This window comes from Neopsephotus bourkii, unplaced genomic scaffold, assembly GCF_033783945.1.
Source record: "Neopsephotus bourkii isolate Nb327-2 ecotype Australia unplaced genomic scaffold, CSIRO-AGI_Nbou_v1 NB_845, whole genome shotgun sequence".
NCBI classification, from domain to species: Eukaryota; Metazoa; Chordata; class Aves; order Psittaciformes; family Psittacidae; genus Neopsephotus; species Neopsephotus bourkii.
In genome coordinates, this window is record NW_026901341.1 from 3,352,548 (window position 1) to 3,369,779 (window position 17,232).

Below are 17,232 nucleotides of genomic sequence, written 5' to 3' on the forward strand. Positions count from 1 at the left end.
CATGCCTAGAAAAAAAGAGTCCACTAATGATAAGCTGTTTTTCTTAAGTGGCAAAATTACTGTTGCTGAAAAGAAGCTGCCCCCTTGGTAATGAGGCTGAAGATTGAGTGTTGCATTTATTCTCAGTATGGTGGCATTTAGCATTCCTGCTCACGCATTTTCTCTGCAGAGACAGCTATTTTTCCAGCGCTTACTTCTGAGAAATGAGTGTCACCTTAAAAGTAGTTAAGCCTATATAGTGAGTAAGCCCCGCAAGCCTAACAGATCAATAGTAAGATAGATTTGAGGAATAACATGGCTTGAGAACAGCATAAACTTCATTTATTTTATAAAAATCAGTATTTCAACACAAAAATTTACTACCCAGTAGACCTGTGGAAATCCAACGTCTCTCCTGGCCATTGTGGCAATCATACACAAGTCTTAAATTTTTGCAGAGAACAACAAACATGTTTGCAGAGTAAAGTATCACTGCATTAAAAAAACCCAACAAATTTCTACACAATTCCTTTATAGGAGCATCCGGTTATTTCTTTGCATAAGTGATTTTCATGGCATGAGATGGAGTAATCTTGAATCCTTGGAGAGCATCTCGAGCAGCTCCTGCTTGATTCTCATTTTCAAACTCCACAAATGCAATGTCATGGCGTCCAGGCACTAAGCGAACCTCTTTGAATCCAGGAAACCTTTAAAATAAGGTCAAAGAGTCAGATAGTATTTCCTAGTTTGATAATACATCTCTTATCAGTAGCTGTAAGACCTTATCATAAGCATCTACTAGTATAATAGTTAACTATTAGTGAAAGATTTAAATTGTTTTGCATGTCCAGTCTTAGAACCATGCCTCAATTAAGGATCATTATCTGAAAGCAATTTAATCAGCCTTGTGCACATACAGAAGCAACTAAAGCTAGTTTTAAAACCGCTTCTGCTGTTGTAAAGTCTTTAATACTACACTTGCCAGCTTAAATGCAGTGCAGATTGATGGTAGATAACTTACACAATCAAAACCAGCTACAAAAAAAAAAATTAAAATCGGATTTGCTTTCTGAACAAAGTCATCAGAACTGACATCGGTAATCCTGGCAGTAAGACAAAGAACTGAAATACCTTCAGAAGAAACTCTTATTTCTAAAAAGTCAGCTTTGTCAACTGAGAAAAAGCATACAGGTAAAAATGCAAAGAAGTCCTTTTATTCAAAACTTACTGATTGAATAACATGGACAGCATCATCTCATTTGTTTCCTCCGGCAAGTTATTAAGGAAAAGGATATAGTTGGGTGGGTTGTCAGGCACCTGCAACAACAGAAGATCAAAGCTCAGAAGATTACACACAACTATCTGTTCCTCTGCATCTGTCTCCATGATTATTTGAACCAAGGCTCTCATATCCTACTCATAATACTGCTCGCTGGACTTCAGTATACCTTCATGCAATATGCAGACAGAGCCCCTTGGTTCTGTTACAAGGATATACTCATTTGCAGAGGCTCTTATTTCCACAAAAGTAACATGGTGTATTAGATGTCACATTTAGACTCTGATTGTCAACAGCTGATACTGCAGTACTCTCAGCACTGTCAAGGGGACCCAGGTGCCCAAATTCCGTCTGTAGTGCTGGTCCAAGACACCTGAATGGCAGCGGAAGAACCTCTGAAAGAATCACATCCTTCTGAAAGAGCAGCGAGATAAATCCCATGATAAATACCCTGCTCACCTGCAATAGTACTGAAATACTGAATATTTTTTGGCAACTGAAGCCCACAAAACCCATATGGTTTTACTACAGTACTCTATTTGAATTTATTAATTAGAAACCCCATTAAAGTCCTAGAGTCTTTGAGAGATGTGCCTGCTAATACGAATATGTAGCAGCCCACCAGACACAAGGCTGAGTAGTCAGTTTGCTGACACTGAACTGAAAGACTAGAATCTCCCCAAGTCATTGAGGAGATTACAAAAATAAACAGGACAGCACAACTTCAAACATTCTGATAATGGCGCCAAAGAAGTTAATGCTTCAGCACAATAATTTCCTTCAGCTGATGGAAGTGTTCCAGGCAGTACCATTACAAAATAAACTTCTGAACTTCAAACAAATAACCTACTCAGGGTTGTGTTTTGATGCAAACTCACATACACATACTGTGCCTTGGTACAATCCAAATATCCAAAAGAAAACCCAGACTGGAAGCAAGACGTTTCCCCTGTGGATTATGCATGCACTTCTCAATGATAGTATTCAAGAAAGAGATGCAGGGCAGGCAAAGATACTCTTCCATAATATTTGCTCTAGTGCACATCTTGCCTCTTTACTACCTCTAACACATGTCAATCATTTAGAAGGTCACTCAGCAGACAAGACGAGCGAAGCAAAGGGAGTTGTTGCTACACCTCTACTCAATCCTTTGGAAAATAAGACACTTGTAAGAAACAAGTGAGCAGAGGACCCTCAAACTCCTGAAAGGAAGCTTTTACACAGATATTCTGGCACCCTGTGCAGTCTTCCTTCTTTTGTACTACTAGAACAAAATCATTTAAAGTGAATTTATTAACAATGAAGAAAACCCCAAACCTAAGTATCCTTCAACTGATACTAAGGGCAGTCCAAATTTTAAGAATTAAGTGAGATTTGTTAATAATGGAGTTTTCTATATAATAATTAGAACCTACAGATTCTTATGTCAGCGAGATGCAGTAAAAGTGGAATTTCTTTTGCCCATTTGCTGTGATTTCGCTGGTAGGCAAATGTCTCAGAACAAAAAGGAAGCTGTAAAATAGATCCTTGAGTTTGTGTAAAACTCTTACTGATTGAGAATAAAATAATTTTACACATTAGTGCTTTTATTCACACACACACACACACACACACACACACACACACACACACACACACAAAAAGCATTACCTGCTGATTCTGTGCTGCAGTCCCTGGGGCACTGGCTGAATTTTGTGTTGCCCCCTAGTGAATAAGTACAAAATAGTTTTACAAAGGTGTTCAGTTAGAAATATGTAAGCACACACCACCATGTTTCTGCACAACTCAAGAAGCATGTTAAGGTTTTTTTAAGCTACAATCCAAGGAATATTTGTTGTTTATAAGATTCCTGACAGTAAACATAAAGTTCGTGAATTTTGCTGTACTGTAAAGCCAGGTAATCAAAATTAAAAAAACCCAAACCATCAGTAGTAGCTGATATAACTAGTGGCCAAGTCAGCAGATACAGAAAATCACTATTTCTCCACATTATAATGTTCTTAATAGACAGGAAGTAAGTAGTTTTGGAAATGAAGGCCTAGACAGGACATACCTAATAAGAGAAAAATAGGCATTTCCACCAAGGACTCTGCTGTAGCAAGGATAACTGAAGCCATTACTATTACTACTAGCTACTAGCAGTTATTTCTTAAGAGATTTCTATATTATGATTTGACTTTTTAATAAAACCTGAAAAATTCTACCTAGAAAATGTTGCTGTCTATGAACACTCTTATCTCTCCTTGATACCAGTTTGTGACTTAGCAGGAAATGTAGTTAAGTAACACAATATTCAAACTCTGTGCCTGACTATTTTCTGCTACACTTCAGCACATAAATTACTAGATGTTATTAGTTTAGGCCAGGCCAACCCTTAGTGGAGATACATTTCAAGCCAACGCCTCTTCATTAAACTGTCCATGGCAGGGGAGTTGGAACTAGATGATCATAAGGTCCATTCCAACTCTGACCTTTCTATGATTCTATGATAGTTATCTTGTTCCCATTTACCATTCAGTGCTTATAGAGCAAACAAGGCACTAAAACACTGAAGGGAAAAGCTGTTTGAGTACTTGAAGCTGGTATTAAAGAAGTACACAGCCCTCCTTTTTTACCTCTTCTATAAAGAGGTTACCTCCACTTTTGGTTTATCGTACCTTTGCCCTACATCTTTATTTTCATCTCGTAATAGGAAAGGAGGGGGGAAAAAACCAGCAGGAAAGACTGTATCATCAGCTGCCTCTCCTTAACCTTCAGTGAGTGCACAAGAGTACTAGATATCAATAGACCATAATTTAGGGAATTGAGATGTATCAAAAGACAAAACTTAGTCCTAAAAAAATAAAAAAAAATTAAATTAAAATAATTACCCTGTGTGTTTTTCTTTTTTAACCAGAGAAGCAGCTTACCTGGATAACCTTTTTATTTGGTGCATTTGCTGACTGCTCCAGAGATTTGGCCTTCTTCTTTTCCTTCCTTTTTTCCTTGTCAGCAAAAGTACCACGCATTTTAGAGATGATATCTGAGTCTGTTTTTGCATACTGAATCCGCTTTTTAAAAAGGAAAAAAACCACAAACAAAACAGAACAAGATATCTGCAGTTAATGATACTGATTATTTTGCACCATTTTCATTAATTGTGTTCTGTGCATTTACATTTTTCCCCAACATTTTTTATATTATTAAAAATATTGTTATAAACTGTAGATATGCTTAGAGTATCTAATCCTCATGATTAATTCTGAGCATAACTATGGAACTAAAAAAAACCCCTTAAGATGGAAATTACTAATTTTAACTCATTGAAATCAGCACTCTATTCATCTAACAGCGTCTTTTTAGCACCTGTCAAGGTAAGAGATGTACAAAGTGATGTGAGGACGTGACAAAATTTTAACTATCTTCTATTAAAAACCCTAGGAGGATTTTTTTAACCCCATTTTAAGGGGAGTTAAAATTTTATAGTTATTTCTCAGATCTCAGAGTTCAGCAAAACTCAGACTTCTTAAATAGAGAGGCAAGTACATGCCTCAGTCCAAACCAGTTGCACAGATTGTGCCAGCAGCACATTGGTGCTGGTTTTCTGACAGAGGCTGCCCAATGCAGTAGTCAGGGAATGCAGATGCACCTATGAGTATACTTGTGTGCAGTATTACATACACACACAATCCTATTACTTTTACTGTCAGAGACTATGAGACTCAACACAAAATTACACAGCAGTTGAAGGTATTTTTTAAAATGCTTTTTGCTTAGACAAAGCATGCATGCTGCAGGCAATATTCAGAGGGATGTACACCTGAAAGCTTATAAAGCCTTGATCTTTTTATTTCCTATTGCGTTTTAGTGAGCTCAAGCCTTTATTAAGGGTAAATGACAGAACTGAGCTTGCACAATTCCTCATCATGGATTTTAGTGGGGAATCTGAGAGTGTTAATGAAAAAAACTTGTGGCTCAGGAACACAAACTCTGTGCTCTCCTAAATGCTCAAAGCCATGATCTGAAAGCCAGCAGTAATATATACACCCATCCATAATCATACACTTCATGTATCATTATGCCTCACAAATAGTTGCGGAGTTAAGAGGTGCCTAATTATCCAAGCAGGCAACAACGACATGTCAATCCTTGTGCTATTCTACATGTTACAAGTACAATATTAAATCACATTCTGTCAACCCCCAGTGAATTTGCTTCACTCAAGTTATACTGAAATTCAGTTACTTGTTCGGTGATGTGATACATGCACACACAGAACTAGCCATTGATTCACAAATCACTGGTCACATCTGGAAAGTAAAACTTCTTTCATCCTACTCACTGTTACCTCAAAAAGGAAGCACTATATTCTATTTATTACAAATGAAATAGTAACCAAGCTTACTGGAGATTAGATGCTTACAGTTTTATTATTTATTTTTAATTATTATTTATTATTTATTTTAATAATATTACTGAATTAATTTGATTGGTTCAACAAAACGTTTTATCATGATCATTATCATGATAAATAAAATGTAAGTATTTAAGATGTTCACAGCTTTAATCCAGCAAAGAAAAACATGCAGCCATCATTTAGGAAACTTAAATGCAAAGTTCAACCCCTGTGTTTTAACTACAGCCTCTCCAGTATCCCCCTAGCTTGCACGTATTCATCAAGACAGGACACAACTGAGTTACACAGTACAAGTATACGCAACAGTCAACTCACAAGGTGCAAGTGCCAAAACTATCATACAGTCACAGAATGGTTTGGGTTGGAAAGGGCCTCAAGATCATCTAGTTCCAACCTCCTTGCCATGGACAGGGACACCACTCTACACCATGACGTCCAAGGCTCTGTCCAACTTGGCCTGAACGCTGCCAGGGATGGAGCATTTATCACTTCTTTGATAAATACTTTCACACTGTTCCAGTGCCTCACCACCCTTGTATCATACCACAGCATTTCTTTTTTCTTCAAAAAGCTGATAAAATAACTTACCATTGGCTTCCCATAAAATGGAAAGCCTTGTAGTTGTCTCAAAGCATTGGTAGATGATCCAAGTTCTTTAAATATAACAAAAGCCTGTCCTCTCATCTTCATAGTCTTTAAAGCCACAATGTCGACCACATGGCCAAACTGTGAGAATAACGCATACAGAGACCTCTTCAGTTCTGTTGATCATATGAAAAAAAACAGATTATAACAGGTTACATTCAAATGTCCACCTCCACAGAGTTTGCTGTCCTTCAGCGACAATGGTTTTTGGCAACTTTAGCTCACACAGCGATACGTTATGCCAGTTTTGTCTAAACTGTTACATGAGTCCAAGTTTATTTGCCCAGTTTTTGTAAGTTAGCATGTAACACTTGGTTTCACACCTCAAATATTAATGCAGTGAAAAAGCTGTACTGCCATCCATTCTACATTCTAAGAGAGTATTATACAAGGGTATATATATATTTTTTCATGTGCATATATGTACACACACACTCACATATTCAAGTATGATATACGACAGCCATGAAAGGCTGATTAGAAAACCAATACCATAAGACCCAGTACTAAAGAGGTATGACTTAAAACAATACCACAGCAAAATAACTATTTAAAGGCTAATTCAGTTTGGAAATTTTGTTTGTAACTGTTTAACCAGTTCTCTCACACACATGAAATGTTTTTTCAGTCTGTATCCGAGTGTGTTTTTATATGATCCCACTGTACCTTACAGCTGCAATGGATTTATTTTCATTATTTAAAATCACCTGACTATACACCAAATAAAAACATAATCTTACCCAACCAAACTAAATCATAGAATCATAAATAAATAATATGTATTGTATAATCATTCTACCTCACAAATCTTAGCATTTGAAATACTTCAGCAACGTATGAGCACTCTCTCTTATTTACTGGTTATAACCCATATTACCAACAGTAACTCGTAATAATTAGCTGGTAATACCAGCCCACTGTCACTTCCTCCAGCTGCTCCTGACCAACCAAACTGTTCTATTTTTAAGCTTTCTTTATTGAAACACTTTCCTTAAAAATAACTTCTAAACTTGTATTTAAAAAAATCAAATCTGTAAGCTTCATAGGTAATTGGAAACCCTCCATTTAAAAAACATAAGCATACAGTGTCATAAAGGAGACTTTCTAGTTTATAGGACACTTTAACATGCTACAAAGAACAAAGCCCTAAGTTAAACTTACTCAGTAAAACCATCCTGCCAAGTTAGAGAAATAACTTCCCAGTAAAGCTGTTTGCACTTTCAGAGCTTCCTGAAATACCTTGAGGAAACGTTTAAGTAATGCTAACTTGAGTCCAGCACTCTGCTCACAAACAGTAAATAAACTACTGTGATTGTACCCACAATCACCTTAGATTGTAAACTAAGCATAAGCATAAAGTGGGTGGGCCTACACACAGAATACAAAGCCAGGTAAGGGCAAGATTTTTATTTCCAGCACACTGTGAGGAGCTGAAGTTCCTCAGCACGAAGACATCTCCCTGGAGTGCACTGCACCAACTGCAACGCAGTGCCTCCAATGCAGCGCCTCCAATGCAGCAACACAAAACAGGTTTGCTCATGCCATGACCACCGCTTGTGCATTGGACTGAACAAATGAGGAGCACACAGAGATGTCCCCACACCACAGCAAGAGGGGACTGCAAAGGCCACCAAAACACATGCCAACACCCCTGTTAGCATCCATCGGATATTATCACTGGTCATCCACTGAGAAGCAAACCTGGCCTGTGCAGTTAGCTACACAAATGCAGCTGGGAGACAACGAGAAGCTGCCTTAGAAACAAGATCCCTACCTTACAAAAAGAAACCCAAACGTTGTGCTGCATTTACTGACTTTAGCCGTAGCTTCAATGGAAGCAGCCGTTTGCTGAGAGCTCGGTTCACACCCGCTGCCTGCCCGGCACCTCACTGCCGGAGGGCCTGGTGCTACGAGAGACCGGTCGCCGGCCCCGCTGGTGCCAGCGACCGCTTTCCAGAGACGAGTCACGGGCCCCATACCTCCTTTCTTAATCTTATCGTTGATGTTGTTGATGTAGATGGTGTGGTTCGGCCTGATGTCCATCCTCGGCGGCGGCTGCACACCTGCCTGCGGGCAGAACACACGTGAGGCCCGTTACCGGCACCCGAGGTGCGGCCAGCGCCGCTCCGTACCCCGCGGTGCCGGGCGCCGGGGAATACCCTCCCCTGGGCCACACACACGCTTCATTCCCAGCCTCCCCGCGCGGGCCGCCCCAAGGATGGCAGGGCGGGCGTTCCTGAAGGCAGCCCCGCGGCATCCCGCCATACCCCACATCCTCCTTTCTTCCTCCCATCAGCCCGGCCCCACCCGCCAGAGAAACCTACAACGTTTACCTCTTCCCGCCGCGATGGCCGCCGGCCTCTCCGGTCCTGTCCCGCCCCGCGTAACGGCGACGCAGGCGGCAAAGCCGCTCCTGCAGCAATCGATGTGCCGAGCGCCGATGTCCGGCAACGCCTGCGCAGTAACAACCGTTCTGTTGCCTCTCTCCGTACGGTCTTACGACGGCTTGGGGGTCCGGAGCTGCCTTTATTCGCTACCAAAACCACCGGTTTGTGGAGGCCGGTGAAGCGCTTCGGAGAGCTCCGTTTCCCTCTGAATCATCCCCGCTGTGTGTGTGTGTGTGGGGGGGGTGGGGGGGGGTCATAGTCGGGGCTCTTCGGGAATCACAGCGGGGCTTGGAACTGCCCGAGATGGGGGTTTCCTGCCCCAGGCTTCAGCTGTGCCCGGTACCAATGGAGCAATAAGCGGTTAGCTTGGTTTTTGTCACCGCAGCTGACACAGCAACTTGTGAGGAATGAAGGGAAGCAGTAACTTAAAAATGCCCATAGACATTCATTAGCTAGGATTTGGTTTTACTTACAGAATCATAGAATCATAGAATACTTAGGGTTGAAAAGGACCTTAAGATCATAAAGTTACAGCCCCCCTGCCATGGGCAGGGACACCTCACACTAAACCATGGCACCCAAGGCCTCGTCCAGCCTGGCCTTGAACACTGCCAGGGATGTAGCATTCACAACTTCCCTGGGCAACCCATTCCAGTGCCTCACCACCCTAACAGGAAAGAATTTCCTCCTTATATCCAATCTAAACTTCCCCTGTTTAAGTTTTAATCCATTACCCCTTGTCCTGTCACTACAGTCCCTAATGAAGAGTCCCTCCCCAGCATCCCTATAGGCCCCCTTCAGATACTGGAAGGCTGCTATGAGGTCTCCACGCAGCCTTCTCTTCTCCAGGCTGAACAGCCCCAACTTTCTCAGCCTATGATGCTGAGAGGGCAGTGTATCTGAGCATGTATAATTTCTTGGAGGGCTGCTATGAGGATCCCGGTGGTAGTGGCAGCTCAGGGTAAATAAACAGCAGAGACTGAGCTTGTGGCCCTTCAATTTTTGGAATAATTTTGCAGGCTGCATACCTTCTTTTCTATGAATAATAATGAGGCTTTTTCGGAACCAGTTTGGAGCTGTGAAGGTTTAACCTGGTAACATACCGAAAAGAGAATATAATCAATAAGATCTTGCTTTGTAAAAGCAGGAATGTTAGAGAGTTCTCAGTTCAGTTACATTTTGAGGAGAAAACCATTACTTCCAGATTCTAGGGTTTGTTTGAGTAAAAAGAAAATCTTGTATTTAGGAAGCCTAAAAAGAACAACATGGATGAAAGTGAGTTGAATATAAATAAATGGGTAAAAAGCTGTTCATTGCGATGTTATTTCCAGGTGGAAGAGAACAGCAAGCTCCTCAGCTGTTTGTAGCATTGCATAGAATGGGGAATTATGTGCCAGTGTGATGCCATATGCAATGCATACATGCCCCAGATTTAAAACGGGATAAGCAGCAGTTCCAGGCAAGTTTTAGGGGGGGTAATTATTTTCCTTGGTTTACTGTTGTAGAAGTAGTTATTATAATAAAGTCTAACTTTGAAATCCAAGCACGAGCAATGCATTAAACCACCGTTTTTCAGAAACACTGACTGTGCTACAGTATGCATTGATCAGTGTAGTCCATGTAAGTTCATAATTTAGTAACAGTGCTCAAAAGCTACTTACTTGTTACTGAGTGAGCGTAGCTAAGGGAGTTTTTCTCACGGAATCAAAAATACTGATGTGCTATAAATGATTTTCAAAGTACAGCCCTTCGGCTGTTCACAGAGAAGACATGTTAGAGAAGAGAAACGCACTGAAAACCTCACCCTGACACAAAGTGAGGAGGAATTCATGGCTTCAGTAATCGATCCAGCACAGCATGCCACACTCATGCTTGCTCTGTGTCACTTTAAGCACAGCTGATTTATTCTTGCAGGATTTGAATGCAGTAAAGCAGAAAAGCTGTGTCTTGCCTGCTCCTCAGGTGGGATTTCACAGTCTGCCTGCCAGTTCAATAGAAGTGACATTCATTCTTCAGCTTGGCTTCCCCTTTCTCCTCCCCAAGGTTTATTTGGATTACTTTTGTTTTCTTAATCCCCTAACAGAGAGGTGCAGTGCTCTCATATTCACTCAAACAGTCATTTGTTAAAGTCTGAAAGCTTGAAGTATTGCAAAAATTACTTCAAGTTTCTCAGCAAGAGTGCCCATAGCAACTTAGGAAGCAGTTATAATTTATCACCAATATAACAGGCTGGGAACACGCTTCCGGCTTGAACAGGTAGCTCCTTCATCACAGGTTGTCAAACAGCACTGGAGACACAAAACAAAGGGCACAGGGTTCTTGAAAATACCTTTCTCAAAATTGGTCTTCCATCTTCCTGCCCTTTGCTCAGGTCAAGGAAACCTAGCGTTTCATTATTGTTGCTGTTGTTTGTTATGAAACCTGTAATGAACACTGAGGGGTTTTCCTTTGCCTTCCTTTTCTAAATCCAATGAGATTCTCCAAACTAAAATGGGATCACATTCCAGAGCTGCCTATAGTGGAAGTTTCACACCCCTCTGCAGTCCCCACAGCATTAATTTGGTCAACATGCACATGATGCCTGACACTTTTCACAGTTGGTATCTTCCTGTATGAATGTCATAGGATAAGTAAAGTTAATTTATTGGTATAGAAATGTTATCACCTCACCTGTATGTGTAATGAAAATCATGTGCTTTTCATTATACAGACACAAGTATGACATTTTCATTATGACATTATACAGACACAAGTAAGTTTAATTTGCTGATGACACCAAGCTGTGTGGTTTGGTTGATACGCTGGAGGGAAGGAATGCCATCCAGAGGGACCTTGACACGCTTGGGAGGTGGGCTGATGCCAACCTCATGAAGTTTAACCATGCCAAGTGCAAGGTCCTACACCTGGGTCGGAGCAATCCTAGGCAAGGCTACAGGTTGGGCAGAGAAGAGATTCAGAGCAGCCCTGCAGAGAAGGACTTGGGGGTGTTGGTTGATGAGAAAATGAACATGAGCTGGCTTCAGTGTGTGCTTGCAGCCCAGAAAGCCAACCGTATCCTGGACTGCATCAAAAGGAGCGTGACCAGCAGGTCAAAGGAGGTGATCCTGCCCCTTTACTCTGCTCTCCTGAGACCTCGCCTGGAGTACTGTGTGCAGTTCTGGTGTCCTTAACATAAAAAGGACATGGAACTGTTGGAACAAGTCTAGAGGAGGCCACGAGGATGATCAGGGGAATGGAGCACCTCCTGTATGAAGACAGGCTGAGAAAGTTGGGGCTGTTCAGCCTGGAGAAGAGAAGGCTGCGTGGAGACCTCAGAGCAGCCTTCCAGTATCTGAAGGGGGCCTATAGGGATGCTGGGGAGGGACTCTTCATTAGGGACTGTAGTGATAGGACAAGGGGTAATGGGTTCAGACTTAAACAGGGGAAGTTTAGATTGGATATAAGGAAGAAATTCTTTACTATAAGGGTGGTGAGGCACTGGAATGGGTTGCCCAGGGAGGTTGTGAATGCTCCATCCCTGGCAGTGTTCAAGGCCAGGTTGGACAGAGCTTTGGGTGACATGGTTTAGTGTGAGGTGTCCCTGCCCATGGCAGGGTAGTTGGAGCTGGATTATCTTAAGGTCCTTTCCAACCCTAACTATTTTGTGATTCTGTGAATGCTTTGTGATATGGTTGGGTTGACCTTCAGTGTTTGACTGCTGTTTTCTGCTGTCTCAAGGAGCACAATAATACCTCCCTAAACATTGGAACATGGACAAAGACGGTGAACAAAATGGCAGGAAATAAGGAAATTTCCTAGGAAGCACAAAAGCAGTGCTGTGAGCACTGGCAATGTCAGTATATGTGAAACCTCATGTTTAAGACAGAATATGTTCTTTGAAGGGTTTACAATTTCAGGATCTATATTCAGTTAGAAGGTGCAAAAGAAAAGGAATTGGGTCCTATAATTCAGCAGTTACTGGGCAGCTGTCCTGATTGCCTTCCACCAGTGTAAATTGCCAGAAGGATTTGAGGAGCCTGCAGTGATTTACAGATCATTGTTCACAGGCTCAGGATACGCGACCTTTGCAAACTAACAAAGCAAAGTGAATAGACAACATGATGGCAGGAGAAATTTAGTATTGACAAGTGTGTGGTGAAGCACTTGGAAAAGCATCATTTGAACCACCTGAATTAACTGTAACCGCTCAGAAAGAGGACCCAGCTGACCCCTGTTGGGGGACAATAAAACACCCAGTGGTAGGGAGAGAGGCAAGCAAAAACACCATATGGAAAGGGAAAAATGTACTGTGGTTCTTTTAATAAAGCTACTCTGTAATCACTAAGATGATTGAATGTAGTACTGCTTTATCTAGAAGAACCTCCACACATTCATCTGACATTTATTATTGGCAGTTTATACTTTTAATTATTAAATACTCTGCCTGACAGACCTCTCAGGTAGATAATGTAACTTAGGGACCTTCACCAGGCAAGGGAACAGTACACCATCACAACCATGTATTTATTACTAGTGTTTCAGAGGAAAATCAGTCTATCATGATTAATACAACTGTTTGCTTGTTCTGTTGACCAAGTCACCTTTCTCTCTTACCAAGTCCACAGGAACAACCAGCACAGCATTTTGTTTCTCTGGATAGACTTCTAGTTTATGGCAACAGAAAATAGTTGCATTGCTTAAAAAAAATAATAAAAATATCACCATTGTTAAGTGAACCAGGATTGAATTTTAGATACTTGACATTCATATTTAATTGTTTTTATCCAGAATAATGTGTCCAGCATATATATCTAGCATTGTTCAGCCTGGAGAAGGGAAGGTTGCAGGGATACCTTACATCAGCCTTCCGGTACCTAAAGTAGCCCTACAAGAGATCTGGAGAGGGACTTTTTGTAAGGCATATAGTGACAGGACAAGGAGGAATGGCTTTAAACCGACAGAGGGTAGGTAAGGTAGATATTAGGAAGTTCTTCCCTGTGAACGTGGTGAGACATGGGCACAGGTTTCCCAGAGGAGCTGTGGCTGCTCCATCCCTGGCAGTGTTCAAGGCCAGGTTGGACGGGCTTGAGCAACCTGGTCTGGTGGAAGGTGTCCCTGCCCATGGCAGGGGGTTGGAACGAGATGAGCTTTAAGGTCCCTTCAACCCAAACCATTCTGTGATTGTGTGATAAACTGTGAAATGAGTGTATTTCATCTTTGTGTTTTATCAAGCATGCTAAGGAACAAAAATAAGAGTAAAATAATCAGCAGAACTTGGAGGATGACTGCACAGGTCACACAAGGAGCTTGTTCAACAGAAGCCAGCTGAGTTCACCAGTGAATTATTCTCTTTCCCATCTCAGCTCTGTTTCTTTTAGTGCTCACCAGGTGGCAGCAGCTATCACTGCTCCATTAATACAAAAACTCTGCGATTAACATCAGTGAAAGACCACCTTCCTTCCACCCCCCCCCCCCCCCCAAAAAAAAATACAACCCCAGTAAGAAAAGCTCTGCACCCTGGAGGACATGCCAGACCTTTAGCAGATGACACTTTTAGGGCCTTGCATCTCTTCAGTCCTTGGGGCAAAAGCTTCTCTGAAATCACAAGTATGCTGAGCACTGCCCTTGATGGCATACTCCTCGTATTTATCATCATGGTAGTTCCCAGTTAGTTTTTGGTGTGTTAATATACTGAAAGAGGTAAAATGCGGGTAGTGCTTTTAATTCCATACAGATGGTTCCAAATTAGTTCAGGGTGCTGGGGGTTGTCCTTTTATTAGTACTAATTGGTGGCAGTGCCATCTGTCCATGCTGTAACTCTTCACTGGGGAGAATAGCAATGCACTGGTTTGATTTATGATTGTGCAAGAGTAGCCACATTCCTTCCCTTTTTCTTTCAGTCTGGGTTAACTTTATTAGTTTTACTGGTATCAGCATTCTAATGTAGTGTAAGCGATGTGAGCATTTGAAATTCAATACTTTTGAATCCTAATACATTGTACTATAATGAAATCAAGACTTACCTGCTGAGTTGTATAAAATTGCCTGGTTCTTTCCATCATTGTTTTCTTGAATTTCACAAACCACCAGTCCCCCAGTGTGAACATCTTCACCCACATCAATACAAACCAGTTTTATCTGCTTCTCTTGCAGAGTTTCCCCGGTGCATGAGTTCTCAGCCCACCAGTGGTGTCCTGGCTGCAACGCTGGGTAAAAGGAGAGCAGCAGTGCTCTGTATAACACTCTCACAACGGGCAGCGGGTGCAGGAGGGATGGGCTCTCATATTGCAGGAAGCCCTGTCCAGGGCAGAGCTAGGAAACTAGGAACTGGCTGTAAATCATGACCAGAGAAACCAGCCTGGGTCATCCATGAAGCCAAAAGCACCTGGTGTAACATCATGCTGTCAGGGAGCAGCAAGGGCAAGTGGTTCCATAAAGGAGGGCAAGCCAGGAGCCCAGCATGTCAGACAGACTGCACCAGCATGGCACAGCTTCACAGCACCTGAGCAAGAAGAGCAGATCTAAATCCATCAGCTCAGCTGCTGCTTGCTGACCACCAGACAAGTCAGAAGCAACAAGAAAGGTTAGAGATCAAGTGTACAGCTTGGGCTCTGTGAGGTACCTGGCCAGGCACAGTTGCTGTGCAGCTCGGGTAAGGACCAGACGTCACAGACTGGGCCTAAACACAGCTCCTAAGCAAAGAGGAGCCCTAGCAAAGCTCCTCACAGCCCTTGTGTCACAGCAGCCTGAGCCAGTCAAGCTGCCCCAGGTCAATGCTGGTCCTGAGCTTAAGCAGCGAGGCACCTTAGAGGGATATGTCCTGATGCAAATTGCAGACATCTGAGGGACCAGTGAGGTGAGGATGGGTGCTGGGAATGTTACCTGTATTGCTGAGCTTGCAGCAGCTGGGAAATAGGAGGTTGGAGGTGATGTCTGCAGCAGCCCAGATAAACTGCTGCAAAGAGGTGAGGAGGAAGCTTAACCTGCTTTAAGCAGCATTCATGGGCTGGAAGGGAGGGCAGTGGGTGGGCATGGTGGTCTCTAATAGCTGGTGGCACCGCTGTGGTGCTGAAGAAACCTGTCCCCAGATGGGGAGGGAATACAGCATGTCCTGGATGGAGGAGCAAACCTGCCCTTGAAAACACGGCTTGACAGGGAAACAGATTTGCCTAGAAGGGGGATCTCTGGTTACAACAGTCCTACCTGAGGAGGGAGGTCTGCCCATCTTAGGGTATCCAGAGCGCTCACTGGCAGCTCACCATCAGCATCAAGTGTGGGGCTCTATAAACAACAGGATTCCATAAAGAAGCTCTTTGATTTCCAAACACTTCTTTCTCAAGCCAGCTCAGCCTTGAAATTGCTAATACCCATGCCAGCGTCAAGCTATGAAGCCATAAATAACCTTGTTTATTACTAGTCTTATGGTTAATAATTACTGCAGTTTGGGCAAACAGCAGTAGTAAGCTCCTCTAACAAGTTCTGCCTGGGCTTGTGTTGAACTCTGCCAGTTCCCTGTATGGATACTAATAAAGCTCATGAGTTATTTTGATTGTCTCATTCCTTTAAACATTTATTGATTTAAATCATTTAGTTCTCAGTCACAACAGGCACTGGGGTGCTGGTAAATCATACCATCTCTGGTACTTGAATTGGCTGTAAATCTGCCATATCTGGTAGGCTCAAGCTGGCTATAAATCCTTTCAGTGCTCCTAAAGCTTGGCTGGCTATGGAAATGACTGCATGTGTTGTGCTGCCTTACGTCTGCAGCCGTCCTGGGAGTCGGAGAGCCCTTTGGTGCCTATTTCTCATTTAGCTTCAGTGTGGTGGAGCCCTTTCCAAGTATTAGGGTTCTCCTGTGCCATCCCTTTAAAATAAACACCCTACATCACCAAACGCTGTAGGTCAAGAACGACATCAAATGCAGCGTCAATCTCCTCTCCATCAGAATTCCACATGGAGCAGCTCTGCGCTTGCTGGCTTTCTAAAAGACTCCGTTCCAGCTATGATTTACACCATCCTGCCTTCAGTAATGTAAAAATAAATCTCAGCTCTCCGAGATGAGATCTTGCCTCTGAATGAATAAATTTCCCACCTCCAAAGAGTGAAATGAGAACAGGTGCTCAAATATATGAACACATGAATCTGCTGGCTTAAAATGAAGTGCGCAGGTGGATTAAGACAATCCTTCCCGCTGCACTTCTGGTTACAAAGTAAGGCTGTACAATATTAAGCAGTCAACATCCTAAATCAAACAAAAATGTCCTGTTTTCAGCCCAAAAGGCAATTATTTCCCATAGACCTGGTCATAATTTTGCAGGAGAGAACTAGTAGTGACAAAACCCCCTTTTGTTTAAGGGTATTTTTATAAATAATATTCAGTTTTTAGGAAAGGTTTTTGTTCTTCATAAAATGGATGAAACACTTGAACATTTTCAAGCACTGAAAAAGCACTGTTACAGAAGGTGTTTTGTTTTTTTCTTGCGAGACAGAGGAACTATGAACTCTTCCCATACACCTCCTGCTGCCTCCTTAATTCTGCGTGAAGTGATAGTTTATCCTGGAGAATC

At 42.2% G+C, this 17,232-nt stretch overlaps 1 protein-coding gene and 1 long non-coding RNA gene across 2 annotated transcripts; one reads left to right on the top strand and one right to left on the bottom strand.

The window, feature by feature from the left end:
* Positions 1–299: 299 nt before the first annotated feature.
* SNRPB2 (small nuclear ribonucleoprotein polypeptide B2) lies at positions 300–8,759 on the bottom strand. The gene is made up of 7 exons (XM_061356251.1): positions 8,633–8,759; positions 8,279–8,366; positions 6,243–6,415; positions 4,168–4,308; positions 2,909–2,962; positions 1,208–1,296; positions 300–686 (listed from the first exon to the last, which is right to left on the bottom strand). Exons 2-7 carry the CDS (start codon positions 8,340–8,342, stop codon positions 527–529), a joined length of 681 nt encoding a protein of 226 aa, XP_061212235.1. The 5' UTR covers positions 8,343–8,366; positions 8,633–8,759; the 3' UTR covers positions 300–526.
* Positions 8,760–8,830: 71 nt separating this feature from the next.
* LOC133213788 (uncharacterized) lies at positions 8,831–13,008 on the top strand. Its single transcript, XR_009725893.1, has 2 exons — positions 8,831–8,907; positions 12,404–13,008. It is a non-coding gene; the product is annotated as an uncharacterized LOC133213788 (long non-coding RNA).
* Positions 13,009–17,232: the final 4,224 nt, after the last annotated feature.